This window comes from Polyodon spathula, chromosome 15, assembly GCF_017654505.1.
Source record: "Polyodon spathula isolate WHYD16114869_AA chromosome 15, ASM1765450v1, whole genome shotgun sequence".
In the NCBI taxonomy this organism is placed as follows: Eukaryota; Metazoa; Chordata; class Actinopteri; order Acipenseriformes; family Polyodontidae; genus Polyodon; species Polyodon spathula.
Window position 1 is genome coordinate 6,570,892 of NC_054548.1, and position 25,056 is coordinate 6,595,947.

Genomic DNA, 25,056 nt, shown 5'->3' on the forward strand with positions numbered 1-25,056 from the left:
CTGTTTAGAATATGATAAACAGTTCCCTTTGATGGTGATGTCAGCGTTTTTAAAGTCCAACACATACTGTACAAGTGGAAAGCTTTGATGAGAAACTGAATATCAAAGGGCATTATCCCAACACGTCAAAATATTAACAGATTAGATTAAACATAACAGACAACATTGATGATTTGTTTTTTAAAAAATACTATAAAAGGCTGGGTTAGTTTGCTACCAAAATAACGTTGCCAATTATAGTTGAGTGTAAAGCATGTTTTTGCAGCTTTGTAGTGGATGTTTCATACAAAGCATTATGGTTTTCTTCAATTTTAAAACAGACATTGTGTTAAGCAATAACACTGTTTTAAGTGGGGTTTGGCTCAGTTTTTCAACCCTTATTTAAAATGTGTGGGAAAACGCCTTGAATTACTGATGAACGGTTCAAACGTTTTCAGATCTTGGCATGGTATGAACCCATACACACTAGTCAGCCATCAGATCAATACGGCTGTGCAACCATACCAGGATCCCTGTGCAACATTGTATCCACATCAGTTGTGCTGCCATTGCTTTAATGACACAGTATGTCCTGCTTATTGAACTGCTAAGGGTTCTTCGTGGTAATAGATGCCGATATTTTAATGTTACTGAAATGGTAAATCTGTAAGGGCATACAGGATTGAAGAAGTGACCTCTACTCTATAGACTGTTATACAGCATAGGTATATAGTCAGTTATTGTTGTGTGTCCTTTTGAAAATGATGCACTGGCTGGTTTTAATGTTCTAAATTAAAACATGTGTACACCTCTATAACAAAACCAACAAAAACAAAATGCCTCAAGAGAACCCTCCTGAATTGTCTGGTTACATGTTCCTTTGTGTACAAGTGAAAAGTTGGTGATAGATTCTATACATATCAAGGAGCTTCACTGTCATTTTTCTGTTATACTCCAGAATGTAATATACTGAATAACTAAGAATTGTAATCGCATTGAAATGTAGTGAAGACAATCATTTTTATGTAGGGGTATAGCAACCTTAAACCACTTCAAAGAGTTCCCCTTTTCTGTTTTAAAAATGGTGGTGTCTTTGTGTTGAGTGGGAAGGAAAATTGGTTGCTGTAGTTTTGTTTGCTAAAAGGGTCAAGGTAAAAACAGTTCTTTGGAGATGCATTGTGTTAAAGGTAAGGGCAAATACTAGAAAGTCATGTCCTATTTTAAAGAAAACTAATTCTTTAAAATTAGGATGCTGAAACTGGTGGCATTAGTAAACAAGACCCAATGCCAGTAACAATGTACAAGATAATGTTGACTACACCTACCATTACAGTCAATATACTGTAAACCTGATTTATAATAATGCAACACTCCAAGAAGGGCTCACATGAAGTATTAACATCACTCTTTGGATTACTGTGTTAGGAGGTAAAAGGTGTTCAGTAAAAGAACATCTATGTATGAAGTTCTGTGTAGTCTGACACTGTGGTGAAAGGATAGAAAGTGGTTCACGAGTGGCTAGAGTACAGTAGGAAGCCTATGGGATCATCTCAGACTTACTGTCAATAATAGAAAAGCACAGACAGGGTGGTTCCAACATTGCGATGTTCCAGAGAATTTGATAAACATGGTGAAAACATTACATAACACAAAACTGTTTCTCGTTAATAACAGGACAGGCCTTGCCAGCCCCCCCCTGCCGCATTCCCTTCCTATTCAGGTCTGTTATCACACCATGTCACTATAATGAAGCTTGCTGCTGACACAACATGTTTCTTCAAATAAGAGACACGGTTATAAAAGGTATTTAATAAACTCTGTCATGCTTTCTTATGAATCAACAGCATTATGAAACCACAAAAGTCTTTTATTAAAAGCAGTTGTGTGTTTATCAGATTTCTAAATAAACATGCTACCACCCCCGAGAGAATTCTTTATTTATTTATACAAGGAATCAATAGAATTTTAAAAATAATGTTAACAAGCCTCAAGGTATATTCTGTGCATTCTTAGCGATTCATGACACATTATTATGATTAACTAGCGTTCACCACTACAAAGCACCATGAGACGATGGCAAAATTCTCTTTTCTAAGACTTATTTTTCAGCAGATGTTTCCTAGAATGCAGTTAGCATAAAGGGCTTAAAGACACAAAGGAGGCAATGATTTCAGAGAGATTTTATTTATATATATATATATATATATATATATATATATATATATATATATATATATATATATATATATATATATATATATACACACACACACACACACACACACACACACACACACACACAATATATATATATAGATATTAATGTGTGTGTGTGTGTGTGTGTGTGTGTGTGTATATATATATATATATATATATATATATATATATATATATATACACACACACACACATATATACATATATATATATATATATATATATATATATATATATATATATATATATAGAGAGAGAGAGAGAGAGAGAGAGAGAGAGAGAGAGAAAGAATCAACAATTTACTCAAAGCCTCCACTAGTGTTGTCTACTATTATTACAACCTTGACTTGCATAAAGAAAGAGAAAACATTGAGTGAAATAGCTCGCATCACTCGATTTACAAGGTGTGGTATCTGAAGCCTAATCAACAAGTACAGAGAAACATCATCTGTAATTGACAAACCCAGGAGTGGAAGACCCAAAAAGCTGTCTAACAAGGATGAGCAATACTTGAAGATAATATCCTTAAGGAATAGAAAGAAGACAAGCGTTGAATTGACAACAGAACTGGCAGAAGGCACAGGTGTCGTTGTCCATCCATCAACAGTCCAATGCACCTTTGACCATTGTTCCATAGTCCAATTCCCTTGTTCTTGTGCATATTTTAGCCTTTTAGTCTTGTTCCCCTTTCTTAACAGAGGCATTCTTACATCCTTTAAGTCCTGATTTCATGTACTGTTGAATTGATGGACAATGACACCTGTGTGCCACCTGTCTTCTTTCTATTCTACCATCCCTGTAATTACAGGAATCTATTAATCACTATGAATCTCAAGGAATTTCACTAGGGTTAAGGAGTAGATCCCATATCTGCAGCTTGTCTGACATCAGACACACCCTCCGGCACCGATACTGTCATACCATTCATTGACTTCGAAAGGCAGATCTGGCAGCCCAAACGTGAGCTGAAAAAAAAAGGAGAGCTTCATTAGTGAAAAGGCCAAACCAGCAAACACTTCTTCAAAACTCTTTAAAGAGTACATTAATAAACAGCTCAGTAAATCCATTAGGACAAATTTGTTGGAATCTTGGGTGGTACTGGCTAAGAATTCATGAGTTGAATAAATTAGTGGTACAGTTCTTGACTTTTGGTGTTGCGAACCTATTTATAATGAGATGCAAATTCCACTCTCTCCTGTATAGTGAACAGTAAATTTATGCTGTTCGTAAAATTGCAGTGACATTACGGTAGTTCATGAAAAAGAGCTGTTTAGTACATTGCAAGCAAAAATTCTACGAATTTGCAGTATTTACGAACATGAAAGTAATATTTAAGTGATAGTGCCCTTCGATGATGGCTTTATCGTACCGATTCGTCAGGAACCTGAGTAAAGCCGTTCTACGAAAATAGTCCAGAACATTTTTTAAATAAAGAACAAGGATGACATACATATAAAAGAGAAAAACAATGAGTTTCTACTTTAGTAAATTGATGTGTATTTTTTATTAACTTGTTCGGGTTTTAAACCCCTATTTATATTCAGGACATTGCCTGAGGAATGAAGGGAGCAACTACTGTGTACGGTGGAGTGTGAACTACCAATACAATCTCTCATTAAATGCCACTCTAAAACACCTCCTAACTCACCATGTTTCTACCTTCAGCCAAAGCCTTCTCTCCTGAATCTATATATGAATGGAGCAATATTACTGTACAGTCCGCGTCTCGCTTTGTTGTTGAAAGCTGTGTGTGTGCGTGTGTGTGTGTGTGTGTGTCTGCGCTCCAGTCGAGCCGACAGTCTGCGACTGGCTTTCGGCAGTTGCAGGTAAAGGATTGGTTGCTTTCGTCGATGTAAAGTATTGATTAGCTGGTTTTGGAGGACAATAAAATTAATTTGGTCCAGTTGTGTCTTTGTTTAGTATTTACTGTCCAATAGATGTCAACTACGCTTAAAAACACTTGCAGTCAATGGGACCGTACCATATCATTAATATTCAACTGTAAAAACCTTTTGTATTTGCAAAATAGGGACAATTACATTATTTGGTTCCTAATTAGGGAGGATGTAGTTATTGGTTTGTTGTGTCCTGGATAAGCCTGTATTTCCAGAGCTGTACTATATACTGTAGCTTTTAATCTCTGTAGCTGTTAAGTGATTATATTCATGTTCTGTTTTGTAGTGAGCCTCAGTTATTCTTTCCTGGTGACTATTCAAAGACTCAGTAGTCACATGTGTTGATCACACTAAATGCCCAAGGTTAAATCTGGTACTACAGTTCTCATCTATCAAAGGTAATTTCGGTTTGCTGATTTGCCACTGAACTTCAAAAAAATACATTGAACATTACCATAAGAGCACTAAATCAGTTAGGGTTTCTATTATAATGTAAATCAAGGGCGCATCAGCAGCTATGTTTGACTCCCAAAACATGCCCGCTGTAGTGATGGACACGGAAGTCTTGTTTAATGTAGCAAGTTAATCAGCTGATACAATCCGGAGCCTCTTGTTGCCAATGAAATGCATTTTGTATTGGTTTTAAATATACATCATGATCTAGGACTAAACATAATCTGTTTTAAACATGAATGGACATCTATACTGAGCATCAGAAGAAACTTCTCACTTATATTTGAGCATCAAAAGAAACGTATCACTTACATTTGGATAAATTCACTAGATGTGATCGAAAAATGACAAACTTTTTTTTAGAGCAGATGCAGTGACTTTTTATTGTGCTGACTAACAACTGACATCATGAAGATGCTGTATAATGATCTGTCGATCTTGGGCAGGTGTTGTGACTCTTTGACTCCCAGTTCGTGGCCTGTCATTGACAGAGTGTGTCTGGTTACAACGTCTCACTAGGTTTGAGATTGCTGGCTGTGAGCACCCAACATGGCGAGCCACAGTACGCTGCCCTAGTCCAGCCTCCAACATGTGGACTGCATGAAGGTGCTGCTCTCGACAGATGTGGCATATTGTTAGCAAATGTGCTGATTTGTTCAGATAAACTGGTTATTCTGCCTGGCCAACAACACATATTTTGGAAGCGTGACTGTGCATGGAATAACATTATCCAGGTGTAAATGTCAGGAATTGAAAAAAAAAAATTCTATGGACTTATAAACTTCCTTTGAGGATGTTTTCAGTTACTAATAATCTATTTTAATTCAAAACCAGGTCAAGTTAACTGACACTAAAACAACAAGTGTACTCACACCGACAGAAATATTTTGCTTGAGTAAGCTGCTGCACCTGTACATTCCCAGCATGTCATTGTTTTGCCACACAGTTCCAATAAAGGTCAGCAGTTATTGCACAGTAATCTTGATTGTAACGGATAACCTTGTTGGGACCATGTTTAATGCTGCCATTTAAAAGGTCTATTAGTAGTAGACCATTATATGACATTCCTCTATAAAACTGTCACTACCATCAGTCTAACGAAAATTAAAATGGCAGATAGTAACAAATTAAAATCACATGAAACTACATCAATGAATACTTATCAGTAGCTCCCCTCGAATACAACGCACTTACGTTTCAGTGAGTCCATAAGCCAAGTCCAGCATGTCCATTTCCTCATCAGTGATTGGGTCCAGCTGCTTAAAGATGTTCTCTTCAAAGATTAAATGGCAGGTGGAACATGCCAAAGTTCCTTCACAGGCACCTGGAAAACAAAAACTACCATGGCTGAAGGAAATCAAACAAAACTATTGGGGATCCATTCAATAAAATCAAACTCAGAGAAACAGAGCAGTTAATAAGCTAACCTCGGAGCAATCACTAGTGAGAAAGTCAAAGTTTATCAAGTCATTCTATACTTTCATATCTAACTCAAGTTACCTTTACAACTCCACTGAGTATGTCCAGTCGTACCCACCAATGGTAAAATCGAAATACAAATTAAATGTTCTGTAATTTCTAAATATTGGTCAATACAACTACATGGTAAGTCAGCTGTGATACCCATTTCAGAGGGCCATTCCATGCCAAATTAATCAATCTTCAAGAACACCCCCCAGACCTCTGGCTTCAACCTACAGTGAACTCTGTGGAAAACTTCCACAGCACCACTGCAAATCTGCTGTACCTCGAGGCACAGCACACCACAGTTATGTGGTGCAGATTGAAGTGTAATATCAATACTTTATTTTTCCAACAGGGTGCACCAGAGAGCTTTTAGCAATTTAATGAGCCGGTTACAGTCCTTGCTTAACAAGATGATTTCTGCTTGGGATTTATTTACATCTACTGGTATTTAAAAAATAAATACAAATCCGCTGCCCATATAAAGAGCTATTTCTAATTTAGTTGTTCAGAATTATTTATTTGTTTTACATATTTCTAGGAAGGGGACAGGATGCAAGTTTAAAAAAAAAAAAAAAAAGTTGGAAAAGCATTTCAGTTTAAAAATAACATTTAATACAGGCAGGGGAAATTTTTTTTTTTTTTTTTTTTTTTTTTTACTTCATATGATTTTTTTCTTTTAGTAGCCTTGTTGTCAATCAACAAATTCAAAATACAGCAGATGTACTTGATTCTACAGTTCTTATATATCCCCTGATTGTAGCAGATTTTTTAATGGCTTTCTACTCATGCAATTACAAATTGCTGTACATGAAGCAGCTATTGGAAATAATAAAGACTATTCTATTGCTCAACACTACAACAAAGCTGGACATGGATCTATCTTCTCCACACTCACTATGGTCTGTGGGTGTGGAGGTTAATGTACACACTCGTGGTCGAAGTCTAATAAGTCTAGTCTAGTAGAAGTCTGGCGATTTGGTCCCAGAGATATTCTATTGGAAAAACTGGACACTGCAAAATCTCGTTTTCTTGCAGTCATGCAATTGTAATCCTAGCACTGTGTGGTCTTGCATTGTCCTGCTGGAAAATCGACACTTCTGGATTGGCTTGCAGGAACGGAAAAACTGTTGCCCAAGGACTTGGTCAATGTATCGCTGAGCAGCAAGGTTGCCCTCAAACTGCAGCAAAGGGGTTCTTGTGTTAAAGGAGATTCCTCCCCACATCACACTTCCACCACCCCTCCGGTTGGCTTGAACAATGCAACAGTCAGCGTAACGCTCACAACAATGTCTCCACAGACATTTTCCGTCAGGTCTGTCGAGGGCACCTCAGATGTTCTCTGTCCCACAGAAGATGCCGATTTCGTTTCTCAGCTGTCAACATTTAACCCCTGAACAGCCTCAGAGCATGCAAAATCATTTTCATGCAAACTGTGCGCTACACAGGTTGATGCACAGGTTTCTTCCTGAAATTTCTCATGCTGTTGCCACTGCAGTCAGTCGGAAGTGACGTTCCTGGGCCGGTGTGGTGACCCTCTGACTTGCATAATGTGGCCTGTCCCTTCACAGAGACAGTTTCCTGGTTTCTCTGGACTAGTCTGAGATGTTCTGCTTCAGCAGTCTGCATTCTCCAGGTAACTTCTCACAGACAGGCTGCCTTCAATCATGCTGACAGCAACCATGCAATCTTCATTACTCAAGTGGGGCATTGTCCTATCTTTCGCTGTTCCTGTGTTAATTAAAATCACGTCTTTTTGAATGGCTATTTATACAGCTTCTTAATTAACTAATTTTGGCAATTTTAACTCAACTCAAACACCAAACACTGAGCACCTGGTGTTGTTATTAAATCACATGACTTCAGCTCTGTATTTTGTTATCCCAAGGAACAATACTACTCAAACAATCCTATTATCCTAAATAATATCATTGTGTGCATGTGCCTGTTTGGCTTGTTCATAATTGGGGGAGAAAGAAACAAAAAACAAAACACCTCCAATATTGTGCAACAGTATCCCCATTTATGGTTTAAACATGTACATTTCTTTTTTTCATAAGCTCTTTGTGACATCTGGTGGGCAAACAGTGAAACTGCAATCCATTTGAAAGTCCATTTCAACAATTCTTTTTTGAAAGGGAAATCTATTTGTTGTGCACATCCCATTATGTCTGTATAGTTTATCCAACTAGTTAATACAGCGCAAAACAGAAACCATAAAAACCATGTTCAACATATTTGTATTTCCAATTATAACAGAGTGCACATTACATGTCTTATATTTCACACTTCTCTAAACATGGCTTGAAACAGCTGGTGAAGGATATCCGAGTATCAGTGCAGTACTGGGTGTTTTTTACAGATTTGTGTAACTGAGGTTTAATTGTAAATAAAAATAACAGGCACAATGCATGAAGAAAGGTTCGGTATTACAGCGATTGCATATACTGAGTGCACTGAAACTGATTAATTTCTTCTTTAACCCCTCAGTTTATAAGATAAATAAAGCATTATAGAGACAACATGTGCAGACGAGACAAAAGTATTGGCACTTCGCTTATTATACTATCATTCAAGGTAACAGATTAAGGACAAGCACTTAGCAAACTAACCACTTTTGAATAAATCAAAGCTAAATACACGTGTTCTAGTAATTTAACATAATATTTATCAAAAAACAAAACTAACTTATTTAAAGTATTAATCCATGACAAAAGTACTGGCACCCCTGCTTTAGTGTTTCTTGTGTTTGACTTTTATTATAGCCTTCAGACTTAAGATAATTCTTAGCCAGCATGTTACATTTTGTAAATCTGGAAATCTGGGCCCATTCGGTCTCGCTATTTCCTTCAGCTCAACACACAATGCTTACTGCTAAAAATAGAAACACAGTATAATCACGTTTATTTTATATTAAGATACAATAAACCCTATACATACCAATCATGGTCAGTCTCGTAGGCAAACAGCACACACTAAAGTATTATTTAACCATTGTATTCTATTGATTGGCATTTAGGTAACAAACACTACATGTGTTTGGCAGTATTACCTCATGTAACTAATGTGCATTAAATACATGTGGTTTAGCAGGAAGATGATGTGTGTGCAACCATGTTACCTCAAGTCTTCAACAAAATGTAAAAAAAAAAAGGTAATTTCAAAATATTCTGTTTGCCTTTCATTATAGTGAAAAATAAAACCTATATTTAGCATACCAGTGTACATTATCCATGACAAAAAACAACTTACCAAATCCATCAATATCCAGATTTTTGTTAACAACAACATCTAATAAAGAATCGCCAATTTTCCCCTCAGTTGTGATATTTTCTCCATCTCTGTTTATGAAATGGACTGTTACTTTGTCTTCTGATCTGTTGAGAAAAGCAGGAGGACAAATTAAAAAAAAAAGTACAGCTTCTTTTTAAAATAAAGATCAAATATCAGCCCTAGGTGTTCCTTATAAAAAGTTATCAAAATGAAAACACAGCATATGAGGAAAAAGGAGTTTGTATTTCTTTCCTGAGCTATATAATGTATAGTAGAAGCACACTTTACCAGAAATAAGGGATAAACTGATTTAGTTCTTTCACACATCAAATATTTAACCCCTTTGCAGCCTCCATCGGCTACGAATGCGGAATTGGCATTTTCTACAGCAGTGCGTCGCAGTTTACACAAACAAAATTAAACTCTCAGCCAAACAAAATCAGCTTAAGAAAGAAGGCAGTTCTGAAATTAGCCCAAATACTATGATTTTTACAATATTCTTAAGAAAAAAATTTCAGACAAAAAATAAAAATCACATTAACAAAACTGTACAGCTCTGCTGTGTGCATTATTCACCATGCACATAGTGCTGTGCAGTGATTTCATGTGACAATATGTAATCTTGGTGGGAAATTAAAATACTACACACTGTAAATAAGAAAAATAATGTCTCTGAAAAGGCTAAAAATGTGCCTGCATTCAGATCACGTAAAGCAATATCCAGCAGGAGTTTTAAGAGAATCTCTCCTGTACGTCCTATAATGTTACTGGAGATCAGGGACACGCAACCCACGGTCACGGGGTAGTATGCTGCCTGTTTATCGTCCGACTGTGGCCCAGTGTATTCACTCCATTTCACTTATGAATATATCGTAATTTTATTTATTTTTTAACTTTATTTACTTGCTTTTTTCAATTTTTTCACATAGAAGGCAGCACATCATTTTAATTCATACAGTAGAGGGTTACTGCTTCTCATCAGCTTGTCTCCCACTAATTTCACGAGTATTCCTCTCCTTTCTCAAATGCACAAACCTGCTGCATTGAAAGAACCAATTCCCAACATAGGCTTGTGGCTAGCCCTGTGACTTTGCTGCCTGTTACAACTGAACAACTCGTCTGCCAAAATAAAAACCACTTCAGCAAGTAGACATTTAATTTGCTTTGTATTACTGTGCAGCTAAGGGTTAAACATGGGTTATTCTTTAGTCATGTGCAGCCCGCTACACGAGGTTAAACTAGTTTTCTGGATATGCGGCCCATGATAAAAGTTTGCTTGCGCATCTTGGCTGTAGCTCACTACTGAGAATCGGCTGTTGACAGGCATTTAGATTAAAGTATTCACTGAAAGATAAAGACAGCAATCCAGAGCAGTACTGCGACTGTTTTACTTGCAAAAGAAACAAAAAAGGTGACTTCCATGTTCCAAAAGTGCACTGAAAACAGTGAAGCACATTACATTTTGACCTGACAGAGGCGTCTGTTTGCGCAAATATCCCTCATGAAAAATTGGACAACCAAAAGTTACGTAAATTCTTCAGACTGAGTGTAGCAAATGGTGGATCGATTCCTTCATCAGCCCAGCCGAGACATCTATCACAGCTGACACAAAGTATCACAAGCAGGAGATTATGGAATTGGTAAAACAGTCTGGTTGCTTGTCAGTGATCACACTGATGAGTCGACTGATGCCCAAGATCAGTATGGGTTACACATTGTATTTGTTTTGCAAAATCCAAATGGTGAACATGCACCTGACATACTAGAACTTAAAGCTCTCCCTGCAAATAAACTTTACCTACAGGCTATTAATTACAACACTGTTTCACAAGCTATTGTAAAGTGCAAGTTCAGTATAGAACAAAGTCCCAATTCTCAGTCTCATTTGACCTGCACTACAGGTTTCTTTTTAAAATATGTTTATTAACTTTTTATATAGGCTTTATTTTCTGTAATCATTTGGTATGTTTATTATTTATTTTGTAATTGCTTTGGCAATACGTCTGCTGTAGTCATGCCTCTTAGTAGTCAATCTCTTTGGAGAGAGAGAGAGACAGACAGATTTTTATCTCACAAACAGCATACGTGTTCTTAAAATTGCAAATATGCTGGAATGGAAAACTATAATTGTAACCCTGTAGGCTACAGAGGAATACAAACAGAACAAAGGTCTTGTAACTATCTGGCTGCTGTTTTTTGGAACACAGTAAAACCAATTTATCAGAAGGCTAGGGTTATTATAAGTCATGTTCCTATTCAAACTTACCCATATCAACAAAGTTACACAACTTAGTCTGGTCACACATTTAATACAAAGCTATTGGTAAACCAAAATTAATAAACCTTAACATATTGAACATTCTACAAAAAAACATATTTCTAATGTGTCAACATTTCACAACTGCACGTTTATAATCTAAACTCACAGAAGTCTCAACCAAGACCAGAGAATATGTTTTTCTTCATCTGATAGTGCTAAAACAAAGTTCCAGATAAAAAATGGTTCGGCGAACATGCTTGGATTTTAAAGGAAGAGTAGCACAGGCCAATCAAGTAAGCGAAACAGTGCATTTACCTTCAAATCATACCAATATGATGTATGACGTATGAGTATGAAGCCAATACCTGAAAGAGTTAGGTCTTTATGAACAGAGAAACCTACAATGGAAAAAGATTATGTACTTTTCATTGCATATGTACACAGATATTTTAACTTGCCATTCCAGTAAATAAGCAATGTAAATTAAAAACCAAAACTATGTTTTAAGTGACCGTAACAGCCGACAATGCCAAAAAAGACGGGAAATTGTCAGGTAAGGCCGCCACTGCGCTCTTACTTCACCCATGCTCTGACAAGGCTTTCCAACACGCACTGCTTAACTGGTACATTAGGTGGGTTCACTTCAGACACCACTGGGCAGGTCAGTGGGTTGCTGAGGAGTCAAAAGTTCTCTGAAACAGCCCAATACAGTCGATATCTTCTAGAAGATTTGAAGTCACTGTCCTTTGTGATTAAAACCACAACAACTGTAGTAATGACTGCTGACTGTGACGTTTGTTTAATTTCTTAATTTTTGTAAGTATTCCAGTTAAATTGTGTACTTTTCATTATGAAGGCATATTAGGCTGTTTCAGAAAACTTGTGAACCCTCAGCAACCCACTGACCAACTGAACACCCTTTTCATAAACACAATTAGAAACAAGTGTTAACATTAGTTCTGTATTACAGTAAAATACGTAATAGCTTACATTATTTTTACAGTCAAACTTAGTTTAACTTCCGTATCTCACAGCGTCTTAAAAATATCCACTCTTTCCTACCTGAGTGTCCCGGTAGATGAGCTAAAAGCTCGGCTAAATCCGCAGGCCGAGTGCCGCTGTCCCGGCCTCAGTGTCCTCAGCGGCGTTTGCTTAGAGATCATAGACCGAGATCTAAGGAACAAACTCTGGGAAAGAAGGATGCATCTCTGTGTTATAGCTGCAGCCATACTTGAAAGAGGTTCAATAAAAACTCAAATTAAAAAAGGATTTTTTTTTTTTTTCTGTAGATCCGATTTCTGTATAAAAAGAACCCTCACAAGTCACTTAGCGCAATGGTTACACAACACTGTCCCTTTGCTTGTTAGGCCCTGTTTTTTTTTTTCCCCCCCATGTGACGTAATTTTGCACTCCTGATAGCACTTATAGTTCCATGGTTGTTATTTTTTTATGTTCATATTTTCAGGTGTGTTTTGTAACAAATAACCTACGTGCTACCTCTATATACGTATACATATTTTACATACGTTTAAGAAATAAAAATAATTTGTATTTGTTTTCTCAATTAAAATGTAAAACAGGTTGAAATGTATCGGTATCCATTTTTTAATAATTGTTGATGAACCCCAGTTATGTGTATTTAATTAAGGAGCAGTTTTCATTGAAAAACAACAATCAGATGTGCTTCACATGTCTAGCGCACCTAAATCCAATATTTAATTGTAATAAACATTATTTTATGTGTTACGGTTGATTTGCATGTAATGTATTGTTCTGCTATTCACACCTGTGCAGTAAATGAATACATGACATATTAATGTGTTTGTTTGTTTTTTTTTATCTACCATATCTAACATACTCATGTGTGCCTTGTGGGATGAAGAGATTTCTTGGATATGGTGCCGTTTTTCTGTTTGATTTGTTAATTACAGTATATGAATCTACTTAATTTATTTGAATTGTTTCACACTTCCACTGCCCAGTGTTTGAGCCCACACAATTGTTTTTGAATCTTGCAAAGTTTTGAAGTTGTCCCTGTTACCACTATATATCTGCAGAGTCAAGTTATACATGAGCATGGTTTTCATGTTGGTGTTTCATTATTAAAGTGAACTACTTTAAAGGGGCAGTGTCACACAGAACAATTTTTTTTCTTCATCACAGCTGTCTATGATTTAATGTTTTGTGCACCTTTTGCAGCAACATAGGTACCAGTAATAGCAATAACTGTAAATAGTGCCGTAAATCGGGAAAATGATGAATTAGGCAACAGTTAGTAAAGCTGAAAGCTCACATGATAATTGATTGACTAATTAAGCCTTTGATGACTATTTCTTAGAGCACTTCTTATTAGTTTTACCAACTCTTATCATTGTATAGAATAATTGTGTTATTTTGTTAATCAGAATGATTGTAATATTGTGTGATTACAAGGGAGATGCCTTTTTAAGTTTTTTTTACTCGCCGTGGTTACTGTAATTTGTTAGAGATTTTTGCTTCTGTGCTGTGAAAAGGTTTCAAAAGAAAAAAGAATGAAAGAAAGCCTGGTATCACATCACAGGCAGACCCAGTCTTTTCTTCCTATTATGTGGAGTAAACAATAGGGTAACGTTAATGGAAGAAGGGGAAATGGTGTGATAGTATTACACAGAATCATGCTTGTATCTCATGTTGTTAAAATGATTCACTGTTTGAAAAGGGTGTGATCTGCATCATTGCTATGACCAGAGGTTAAAACAGTTTGCACTGACATTCATCCAGTTCATTTTTACTGAACAGCACCTGCAATGGACCTTGACTGAAAGAATCCTATACTATAAAGTAGCTCTATAGGAAATGTGATGACAGTAATTCCAAATTTGAATATATGAAGTTGGAATCTGTAAGATAATAGGGTTGAAATAGCAACGGATTTACAAGAACATAAAAGATCCCCTCACTGGGATGCATAATGAAGTGAACTTCAATTTTCATATAAACTGAAAACAAGTAACAGTAATTGTTACCACTGGCCGGAAAACTTCTATGCTAATACTTAGGAGTTGTGTCAGCCTGTTTGTCTACTGAAATGCCACATGCTGTACAGTATCAGCCTTAGCTACTATTCAGGGTTAAGAAGTTGGCTTATAACCTATACTGTTTAGCCTTGTTTTCCACATGACCCAAATGTTTAGCTAGAAAACACTGATAAATATATAAATAATAATAATAAAATGGGCATTTTATCTGCCTAATTATAAAAAAGAGGTTACAGCTTTTAACAACTTGAACCACCACCTGCAAATAACATCTAGAAAACACCCTGAATGGTTCAATAAACGGAAGAAAATTCAAATACTGTTACAGGACTTAAAAGAGTTCCATTAACTGGGGTCGCCATTGAAGGAAAGTAAAACTAATAATTTAAGGAATTAATTGATGGACTGAATTGGCCTGCCTGGAATCGGTGAATCTTACTGGCAGAATATCTGCTCTTATCAAACAAAAGCTTGGAATAGACTCTGCCCAGCCGAATCGTGACACACTGCATCAATGCTGCACTCCGAATTAAGTGTTTTCTCCAATTGAACCAAAGAATAGAGAATTACAGCCCCCTTTCACCACTAAGGTTTTTATAACAGAAGAAAAAAGATTAGAGGAGGTTATTAAATACATAATTTAAGCATACAGTATGTCAAGCTGTGCACTACTTGATTCAACACTAAACAACCATTTTATACCTAATGTCAACAGTTTTTTGGCCTATTCACAGAGCCCAATGTTTGGGTCTCGAGTCCCAGCTGTGGCGACACCACAGAAGGCCCTACATGTAAGAGATGGCTGCAGGGGTGACATAAGACCAGGTAAGCAGTACCCAGAACACAGGTGTGGGTTTAAACTGCCGCAGCAGTCTATTTATTAAATAATAAAACAAACACTATAAACAAAACACACAAAGAAAATGGCTCATTGGCCAAAACAAAACATACAGAAACAATAATGATTCCTGGTAACATTCCTGGTAGCATTCACATTCGCATTCGTTCTCACTCACAACTCCTCTAAACTCTCTTCTCACGATGAGCCTAGAATGGGTCTTTTATACTCCATGGCTGGAGCCTTAATTACCCATTAATAAAATAATTACCATGCGGCAAAAGCAAAATTGATTAAAGAAAAAACAAAACAAACAAAAAAAAAACATTGCAGATCTGATGAACGGGTTTGTTATAGCAAGAGTGTACTGTATTTACAACCTAGGAATATTAGTAAGCTGGGTTCTACCTAAATTGTGGACTACCAAGGGAATGTATTATTCCTTATTATTAGGCTGATATGTACTTCTTTCTAATCAACATTATTACTTTGCAGCACCTTGTAATAAAGTCGCCAATAAGTCTTGGCCATTTCAAAGCCATTCGAACACGTTTAACTAACGGCTGTGGTGATGAACTGGGCCGTACAGTGTCACTGTAGTCTGCAATTTTGAAGAGACCAAAGGCTATAGATATCAGCAGGACTTGAGAATTAATGCATGCACACAACAAGGGATGAAATGCATTTTATTTTGCGGCAAAGCAACTTTTAAGAGAGCCTAAAGAAATAATTATTAGTATGATTTTAACCAAGCCCTTGCCTCAGGTGCCTCATAGCTGGCTACAGTCTTGTAACTAAACTATGAAAAATACAAATTATTGATATTACTATACGTATTGAGCCGTGTTAAGCCTTTTTATTTGGTAAATGTAATTTTCATTACTAACTTCAATCACATTGATAGCTCTCTTAAATACCTACATGTTTGGTGACTGCATTCTTCGTTGAGTTGGTGGTAGTCCACACAAAAGCACCACTCTCTTCTTCTTGGGTACAAGCACCATGGTGGAGGTCCAGGGGCTGTCAGAGAGCTCGATGATGCCTGCATCTTGCATCTCTTTAAGGATTCTGTCTGATACTCCCTGTCGGGAGAGGGGCAGTCGACGCGGCTGCGGTCTGATGGGGAGGGCATCACCGGTACCACTGGTGTGTTGCACGAGGTGAGTGTGGCCAGTCTCCTCAGGGTGAGCAGTGAAGCTGTTCTGGAACTCAGCCAGCAGTATCCACAGCTGGGCACACTGCCCCTGGCAAAACTCTGTGCAGCTATTGCGCCGGACCGTTTCTACTTCTGACCAGGTCCTGGGTTGGGTTTATGGGGATGGAGGTGGCTCGCTGGTGGCTTATTCTGAGGGCAGTAGAGTGGCTGAAGTGCTCGGGGAGTCCAGGGCAGGGACTTTCGGGTGGCCAGTGGTGGGTGAGGTTCAGGGGAGGGTCCATTGGGAACAGTTGAGGGTTTCAGGAAGGGCTCAGCACCAGCCCAGGATTGACACGGTCAAGGGCGATGATGTTCTCATGGTGCAAGTCGAGCAAAACCACATTTGCAGAAAGTATACAATTCCAATTATTTCTCTCTGTAAATCTGCCATGCACTTGGTCAATTTGATAAACCTACACATAGAGGTGGCTTGATTTGATTGGTCTTGGCAGCTATAGAGACAACAATAGGCAGCCCATTTATCAGTGAAGTAGTAATGAACTGCTGGAAAGGTATGCCAACATCCTTAGCATAATATAGTGTAACTTCTGAAGATTAATCCCACTCTCCGTGCTCAGAGACCAAAGAACAGTCTGATATGCCAAAGGAGAGTAGATGAAATGAAATGTAATCATTAGGTGGCTTCTCTTCACTCACTGGACACTAGTGTAAGAAGATACTGTAAAAAACCCTTTCTATACCATGGTTCTAACACCATCTCCAGGTTCAGAGATAAACATGCTCTCCACTATACCCGGAATTCCTATGTGTATGATGCCACCTGAAGGGAACCAAACTACTTATAAAATATTTTTTGCAGATTAATCCATTCAAGTTGACCCAATTATTCACTGTATATATGAGAAACATGTGTCTTATTATAATACCAGAATGCGCCAAACTGATACATACACAAGGTATTAGGCATATGAGAAATTATCCAGCAAATCTATATATTGACCACAGGTAAACTCTATGGTCCAATTCACATCTCAGCTTGTCCAGTTGCTATGTTTCATTTACCCTGTTTAACACAGGGGTCTGCATTCACAGAGAAAGACAGAGCATATAAACAGGAATGGCTTGCAGTCAGAAAATAACTTCAGCATTACTCAGCCGACTTGGCAAGTGAAAGCTGGAAATGGGAATATTGAAGAACTCAACAGCTGCACACATCATTCATATTGCATCCCAATACCTCTGAGGCTGACACTGGCTTGTGTGCCACAATGAATCAAAGTGAAGCTGACAGGAAAAGATGTTCAGCTGAATTCAAGATTGCCAGCTTTCAAATTGAATCAGCAGGTTCAAAAACATTGAAAGAAAATAAAATCAGCTATAGGCTTCTATAATAGGGCAGTGAAATACACTGATAAAAATACCTAAAACAGTGTTCCATTGTTATTTTGCTGTCTGATTTATACCTAAACAAATATAAATATGAGTGTAGTGAATTTGTGTGGGGTTCTTACACTGTAAAATATATGTTAAGTTTACTATTATTATTATTATTATTATTATTATTTTTAATAATAATATTTATTTGGCAGAAGCCTTTACCCAAGGCAACTTATAGGGCAGTACAGGGATACAATACAAGATTAATATTTAAATTTAATATAGCTTACAGTAAGTGCAAATGATACTGCTAAAAGTAAATAACTAGGATGCTACAAGTTAGGGTTACAACAATGTACTGTATATCTACAATTACATATTAGTAGTGCAACTCATTTATAACCGGTTCTAGATTGTGAAAATAAGCACAATTCACAATTCCATATGTTAATAGTTGAAACTCCTAAGGTTTAAAATATGGAAATATACCAAAAACATGAATTCTGGAATTCCAGGAAGGGTACAAGATAAGACTTATGTACTGTTATATAAAAATGCTCTGGGTTATCAATTTACTTTGTCAAAGTAGTCACTCAGCATCGTAGAGCATGATATCATTTTTAAAAGGCCATGGTTCTCCATTTATTGAGCCAGTATGAACTATAGTTAGTTATACAATATTTCAGTGAGTCACTCTAACTGTTCACAGTGAAAGAAAGAAGACCCTTGAATATGTAGTCCCCTCACCTGCTTAGCAACAGCCACAAATGTTCAGTTCCAAGTTACAGAATGTTATGGAATGAGAAGTGTATAGGAGTGGAATGTTATTGGATTTAAATTGATAGTTACTGTCTTTTTGTAGGTGGGTTTGTGCCTTCTGGTGCTATTTGTATATTCATACAATAAAATAAAAGAACTATCAAGGAAATCATGGTTTCATAAATAAATGAGGATGATTCAAGCTAAATTAGCCAGTCCTGAAAAAGAGCCCCACATTCACCTCAAGTCATTATGACATCACCTAAGAAGGCCTACTTGAATTAATCAATAAGTTCCTGCAAACAAGTGGTTTGCAGTGCGCAGGTGCAGTGAGGATGCAGTACCCCAGCAACAACAAACAAAGTTTACGATCCAAACAGTTCTTTTATTCTGTTTGTGTGGTTTGGCACCATTGAACAATAATGCTGGCAACTACACAGCTATGTGCACAAATAAACAGCACAGGGTTTCAGTCCTGAAACAATAATAAACAAAGGCAATGTCTGGACACGGCGCCACATCCTTTCACTGTGCTCCCATGCTGGTGCTGAATATACAATTATCCTGACTGGTGCAGTGTTTGTAATCCGGGTGTGACGCTGGCTTGACAGCGACAGTTCCCGGTTTGTTAGGCATCTAATAATTATAAATAAACAGTTAGTAACAAACACACAGATACAAAACACTCACGGTTTATACTTTTTGTCCGTCCTTTACAGGTCTGTTTGCAACCATAGAAAAGGATTGCAGATTGCATCGTCACACCCCCCTCCGATAGCTAGTTCAATCACGTCTACTGTACTAGGATGATGACTTCTGGTATTGTGACTCCACCTTCCTGGATGGCCGGCTTCCAACTGCCCCTGGAATGAACTGCCGAACCATCCAGTCCGAGGCACGCTGCTCCTGTTATACAGTGCCCTCACAGGTCAGGGGGGAGATTGTTGACTAGGATTCATTTGCTGTCTGTCACAGTTCCACACATTGATGTCTCAAATATGTACATAAAGAATCATGAATCAAAATTATGAATCAAACATGTTATTTGTAACTTGTTCTACATTATAAATAAAATAACCATATACCTAACAAGGGATGATACGCTTGGTATAAAGAGAATGTAAAAAATAATAAAATAAAAAAAAACTACACATTATGGTTTGATATTGCTTAATACTGTAACAAACAATATTTCATTTGACTGTGAACATTGAAAAGTATATGTGCATGATATGATGTGGCATTCTCGGTTGCCTCCTGGTGCTGCAGCTTATGGGTGCACAATGTACTGTAATATGCATGGCCACTTGGGGACTAAACAGAAATTGTGGAGAAAAGGTGTTTGAATTGTATTATGATACAGTTGCATGATATGCTCCACTTTTTCACAACTTCCACTGTGGTCCATAGAAAGTTGCATTCCTTAGCTTTCCCACTATTTGGCAGTTCATAGTGCACCAGGTAGTTTTTTGTAGCGCGCACACAACATGCTGGCCTTGGAACTGTGAATAAACTTTGTGTCTATTTATTATACCAGCAAAAGCAATGCTGCTATCACCAATGTAATAATAATAATAATAATAATACTCTTTAATTTATATAATGCCTGTTATGTAAAACATCTCAAGGTGCTTTACAATTAAAAACACATCAACACATACAAACAAATAAAGTTTAAACAGGCAAAAGCGCCAGTGTTAAAAAAAAATAAAAAAAGTTTTTTAAATACCAACACTTCCAGAGTCATTGATTTCCATGGAAAGAGCCTATGTGAGTAACTTCAAAAATCCCTATTACCCATACAGTAGATCATGATTCTGGGGACACTTCACAGTCCAGAGGCTGCAGATCGCAAGTTACGCAGATGAACATAATTAGTTAATAGGTCTGAAATGTAATTTAGAGCCAAACCATTCAAGACCTTGCAGGTCAACAACAACATTTAAAATCAGCCCTACTCTTAACAGGCAGCCAATGCAATGATGCAGAACAGATGTAATATGTTCAGAGGATTTAAATCTAATTAAGACCTAAGCAGCTGAGTTCTGCAGATACTATAGCCTACTGAGAACATTTCTTGAGATGTCAGCAAGCAAAGCATTGCAGTAATTGTGTCGAGCTGAGACAAAAGCATGCACTAGTTTTAGAGCGTCAGGTGCAGAAAGACTAGGTCGTAGTCGGGCAATGTTACATAGATGGGAAAATGACATCTTGGTGACATTCTGCACATGAGACTCAAAGGTTAGAGTATGATCAAAAATAACAGTGAGATTTCTAAATTCAGAGCTAGACATACTTTCAAGCCTATCAGTAACCATGCTAAAGCTGTCAAGCAACATTACCTCTATCTTATCACAATTCAATTGCAAATAATTCTATTGCATCATTAATTTAACTTCTGCCAAGCCGTGTGAAAGTACAGCCTCTTTACTGTAAGGTTTAGTCTGCAATAAATCAAAGTATTGTCCACATAAGAACAGAAGGTCACGCCATGGCAACGGATTATCTGGCCGAGGCAGCATATAGATACTGAATAAAAGAGGCCCCACTATAGAGCCCTGTGGGACACCTGTGGATACCAGACTAGAGGCGGATGAGTAAATAAGATCTGAACCAGCAGAGAGCAGTGCCTGAGATACCCACAATGGTCTTCAAACAACTAAGAATAGCGCATGGTTAACAGTATCAAAAGCAACACTACAGTCCAAAAGAACCAAGATAGATAAAGTGCCAGAATCAGCAACCATCAACAGATTATTAACAACCTTAAACAGTAAGTAGCAGGGTTCCAAAAAATGTAGTGTCATATGTCCCCATGTTTTGCTACAGCTGTTGAAATAATGTACCTGTCATTTTTACTTTCACTGTTAACATCCTGACAACGTTTTACACTTGTAACTTTAAAGTCTGTTTCAAAGCTCTTTTCAAAATGTCTGCTCTTATGCACCGAGGTTTGAGATCTATCCTCTAAATCACCACAGGAAGAGCAGTAAAACATTTAAAAAAACAGCAACAAGTGCTCTGGCTTTTCTGTTCTGTACCACATCATGGATCGTTATTGCTGTGTTACCTGTTTGACAATGTGGACAATAATCCTTACATTATGAGTGCACTAGAGCGGGCATTTTGAAAGAGCTTTGAAACAGACTTTAAAGTTTATAAGTGTAAAAAGTTGTCAGGATGTTAACAATGAAAAGAAAAATTACAGGTACGTTATTTAAACAGTTGTAGCAACACGTGGGGACGTGTCCTGGTTTATTTTTCAGCATCCTCTACTCACTCTTTAATGGGCTGTTTTCTTACTGTGTAATGGTCTAAAGCCTGACTGAAAACGTTCAATATTCAATGTTCACATTTCAATAGGTGATTACGTAGCTGATGAGCCACAACACGCTCCAAAATGTTTCCCAAAAATTGCAGATTACAAATAGGCCTGTAATTACAAAAGATATCAGGATTTAAATTAGTTTTTTTTTTTTTTAATTGTGTGGCAATGTGCAAATTTTAGTTGTGAAGGTACTGCTTCAGAGCTCAAGGACTCATTAATGATTTTAGTGAAAAGGTATAATACAAAACAAAAAAGCATTTTTGGTATTTAGCAAGAAGAGCATTAAGTTATGAATACAGGTCACCACAAAAAGAAAAACTGCTTTGTTTCTTCCCTGTGATTAGTTAATGATGTTACTGTTTTGTAAAGCTTTTTCAAAGGCATAGCCTAGGGATATGCATTGCATATTCAATTTCTTATATCTCGTCTAGAATGGATTTCCATCAAGATGCAATGATTAACGTTTAGTTTTGAAGCAGCCCGTGGAGTATGTGACGCATCTGAAAATCTACTTATCCCTGAAAGTACTGCAGTGTTATTTGTGTCTGGGCTAACAACCTTATCAGACGTTTACATTTCATATTGTGAACATATGAATGCTGGAACTATTAGAAGCTGCATCAACGCATATTTTGAAAGGACAGACACTAAGTAGCCATGGCAGAGATGCAGACGTTATTCCATACATCATAATCATTTTGCAGTGCTTAATTCAGTTGCAGAAATAAAATTTAAGGGTATGATAACATTTCCATGTATCCTGCCACAATGCTATACATTTGGTGGAAGTACATTCACTTCCTGTGTTACAGATTATCGAACACCACCTGACCTCCACAGCATTGGTATACCTGTCCCCAAAGCATTTTGTTATATATGAACAAAGATAAATATTTTGATTTACTATTTCTCAACACAGCTCAGATTCCTTTCCTTAATATTGGACCTCATGTCCCTCACTGCCACTTTAACAGGAAATAATTAAGACTGTGCCATTTCCCTGTGTCCCAGAGTTTCAGTAAGACATGAAGGCAAAGCGTGTGCTAATAACTGGACAGGGGCTCTGCCTGTCCCACAATAAAGTAAGGTGTGTTGCATGGGGTGTTGTAATAGGCGTGCACCAACATATAGGTCAGAAATATAGTATTGTTCTTCCAGAGACTTTTCTAAATGAAGAAAATATAGTAGCTGTTAACATTTAAAACAAAAAAAGACAAAACATTTTCGCCCCAGGGTTCATAATAAGGTGTTCAATGATTTAAATACTTCATGTCAAACTATATTTAAAACCATACAGGGTTCTGCAGTTTAAAATGCAGTACAGTCACTTTTGAAGGGGAGCTAGTTGATGTTCTTTACTTGGAACAGAAAAGGACACTGCAGATTTTAAATGTATGGGAGGCTGTTGTGTCAGTTTGTGCCTACCTGTACCCTGCTTGTCCCATGTAAGACACAGAACTCTGCAGACACTGTAAAAGGCTACATTGCAACACCATACAACTGAAACAATATCCACAGCCTTAATACTGGGAATATAAAAGATTTTATTTATTTTTTAAATAAAGCCATATTGAAAGTAGCATGCACAATTCTTGTAACAAAAATAGAGGGTCGTTATATAGTTAGTTGATTACCAAACAGCCACAGGTATATGTTACAGAGTATAGAAATCTCATAGGTAGATGCTCAAAGGTTTGAAGCACTCTTGTGGCCTCAGCGTAACTAAATCATAAGAATCAGCCTTCAAGAACTTCTGGTACACCAGAGTGTTGCAATTAACCTGTTCCCCTGCAACACCCTGCCTCTAGTGGATGTAAGAAATACATTAAAAGTGTTGCAGGGGGATAGGTTAATGCATACACCCTGGTGTACCAGATGCACTTGGAGGACAGACATGATTCTAAGAGCTACTGTACATTGAAGTCAGAGGGATTCTTTAAAGTTCACATTGTGATAACTGAAATACAAAATGATACCTTGAATAAAAATTTAAAAAAAGAACTATGCTTGTAGCTAGGCTTCTTTGCTAGATAGCAAGTCCATTTCCAGTCCACATGCCATGGACAGTTTTGCCTTCCCAAATTTGGCACATGCCTTGTCACCTGTAGTTGCTTTGAGCATTGGGTGACTCTAGTACCTGTCTTACTGTTAGCGGAGTTTGCCTATTAGTTTAACAGAGTAATATAGAGGTGAGCAGATTTCAATGGGGGAGTTTTTGTCCTGAACTGAAACTAAGCTAGGGGAATGGAAACAATCTTGGCAGTCAGCAATTTGATTTGTGATGAAGTAAAGCACTGAACTATTGTATTAATGTAAAACTAGGTGACACTACAGTTAAACTAAATGGTTGTTCTCTTTCGGAGCTCTGATTCTTTTGATTTTTCACTGGGGGATATTTTGAGCATAATCCAAAATATTAGCATTGAAATTATCTTTAAAAATTATGTATATGACCAACTTAAGTGTCACAAAATGTACACTTATAATTTATTTTTTGACATTTATATTGGTGCAATAAAAAATATGAAATAGCAAACCTAGAATTAAATCTATTCTAAATATATTTAGTTTTTGAACACACAAATGTGTTTTTTTTATATTTACCAACAGCCTCAACAGGTGACATAATAGATTAGTATACTATGTGGGCAAATGTGAAGAAAACAAAACATTGCAGTTTATCATTATCTTAACGAGCGTGTCATAATGCAATACGATCCATAGGAAATGTAAAATTCTGTAGCTGCTGCCTCATTTGCACTTTAAGGGTTCAAAGGTTAAGGCAGTTGCTGGTGGAGGAGAATTATATTTCTATACCCAATAACTCAATTTTGAATTGTGTGAGGTTTGGTTACCAAATTATTCAAGCGTAATAGCAAGCTTGTAGTAGTATTCAAGTTTTCTTCGGTTTTGTCCCCACTTTATTTGTCAGCACATTTGTCATCTAATGTCGAATCTGTGTGCCTTGCTAAACATTTCAGCAACTGGTGAGCAGCAGGAAATTAAAACCATTTCGAGTATTGAATTGCTAGTCGGTTTA

The 25,056-nt window shown here is 37.1% G+C and overlaps 1 protein-coding gene across 1 annotated transcript; it reads right to left on the bottom strand.

Annotated features, from left to right (window-relative positions):
- Positions 1-2,907: 2,907 nt before the first annotated feature.
- Positions 2,908-12,919, bottom strand: fdx1 (ferredoxin 1). The gene is made up of 4 exons (XM_041272589.1): positions 12,604-12,919; positions 9,261-9,385; positions 5,739-5,868; positions 2,908-3,161 (listed from the first exon to the last, which is right to left on the bottom strand). Exons 1-4 carry the CDS (start codon positions 12,768-12,770, stop codon positions 3,047-3,049), a joined length of 537 nt encoding a protein of 178 aa, XP_041128523.1. The 5' UTR covers positions 12,771-12,919; the 3' UTR covers positions 2,908-3,046.
- Positions 12,920-25,056: the final 12,137 nt, after the last annotated feature.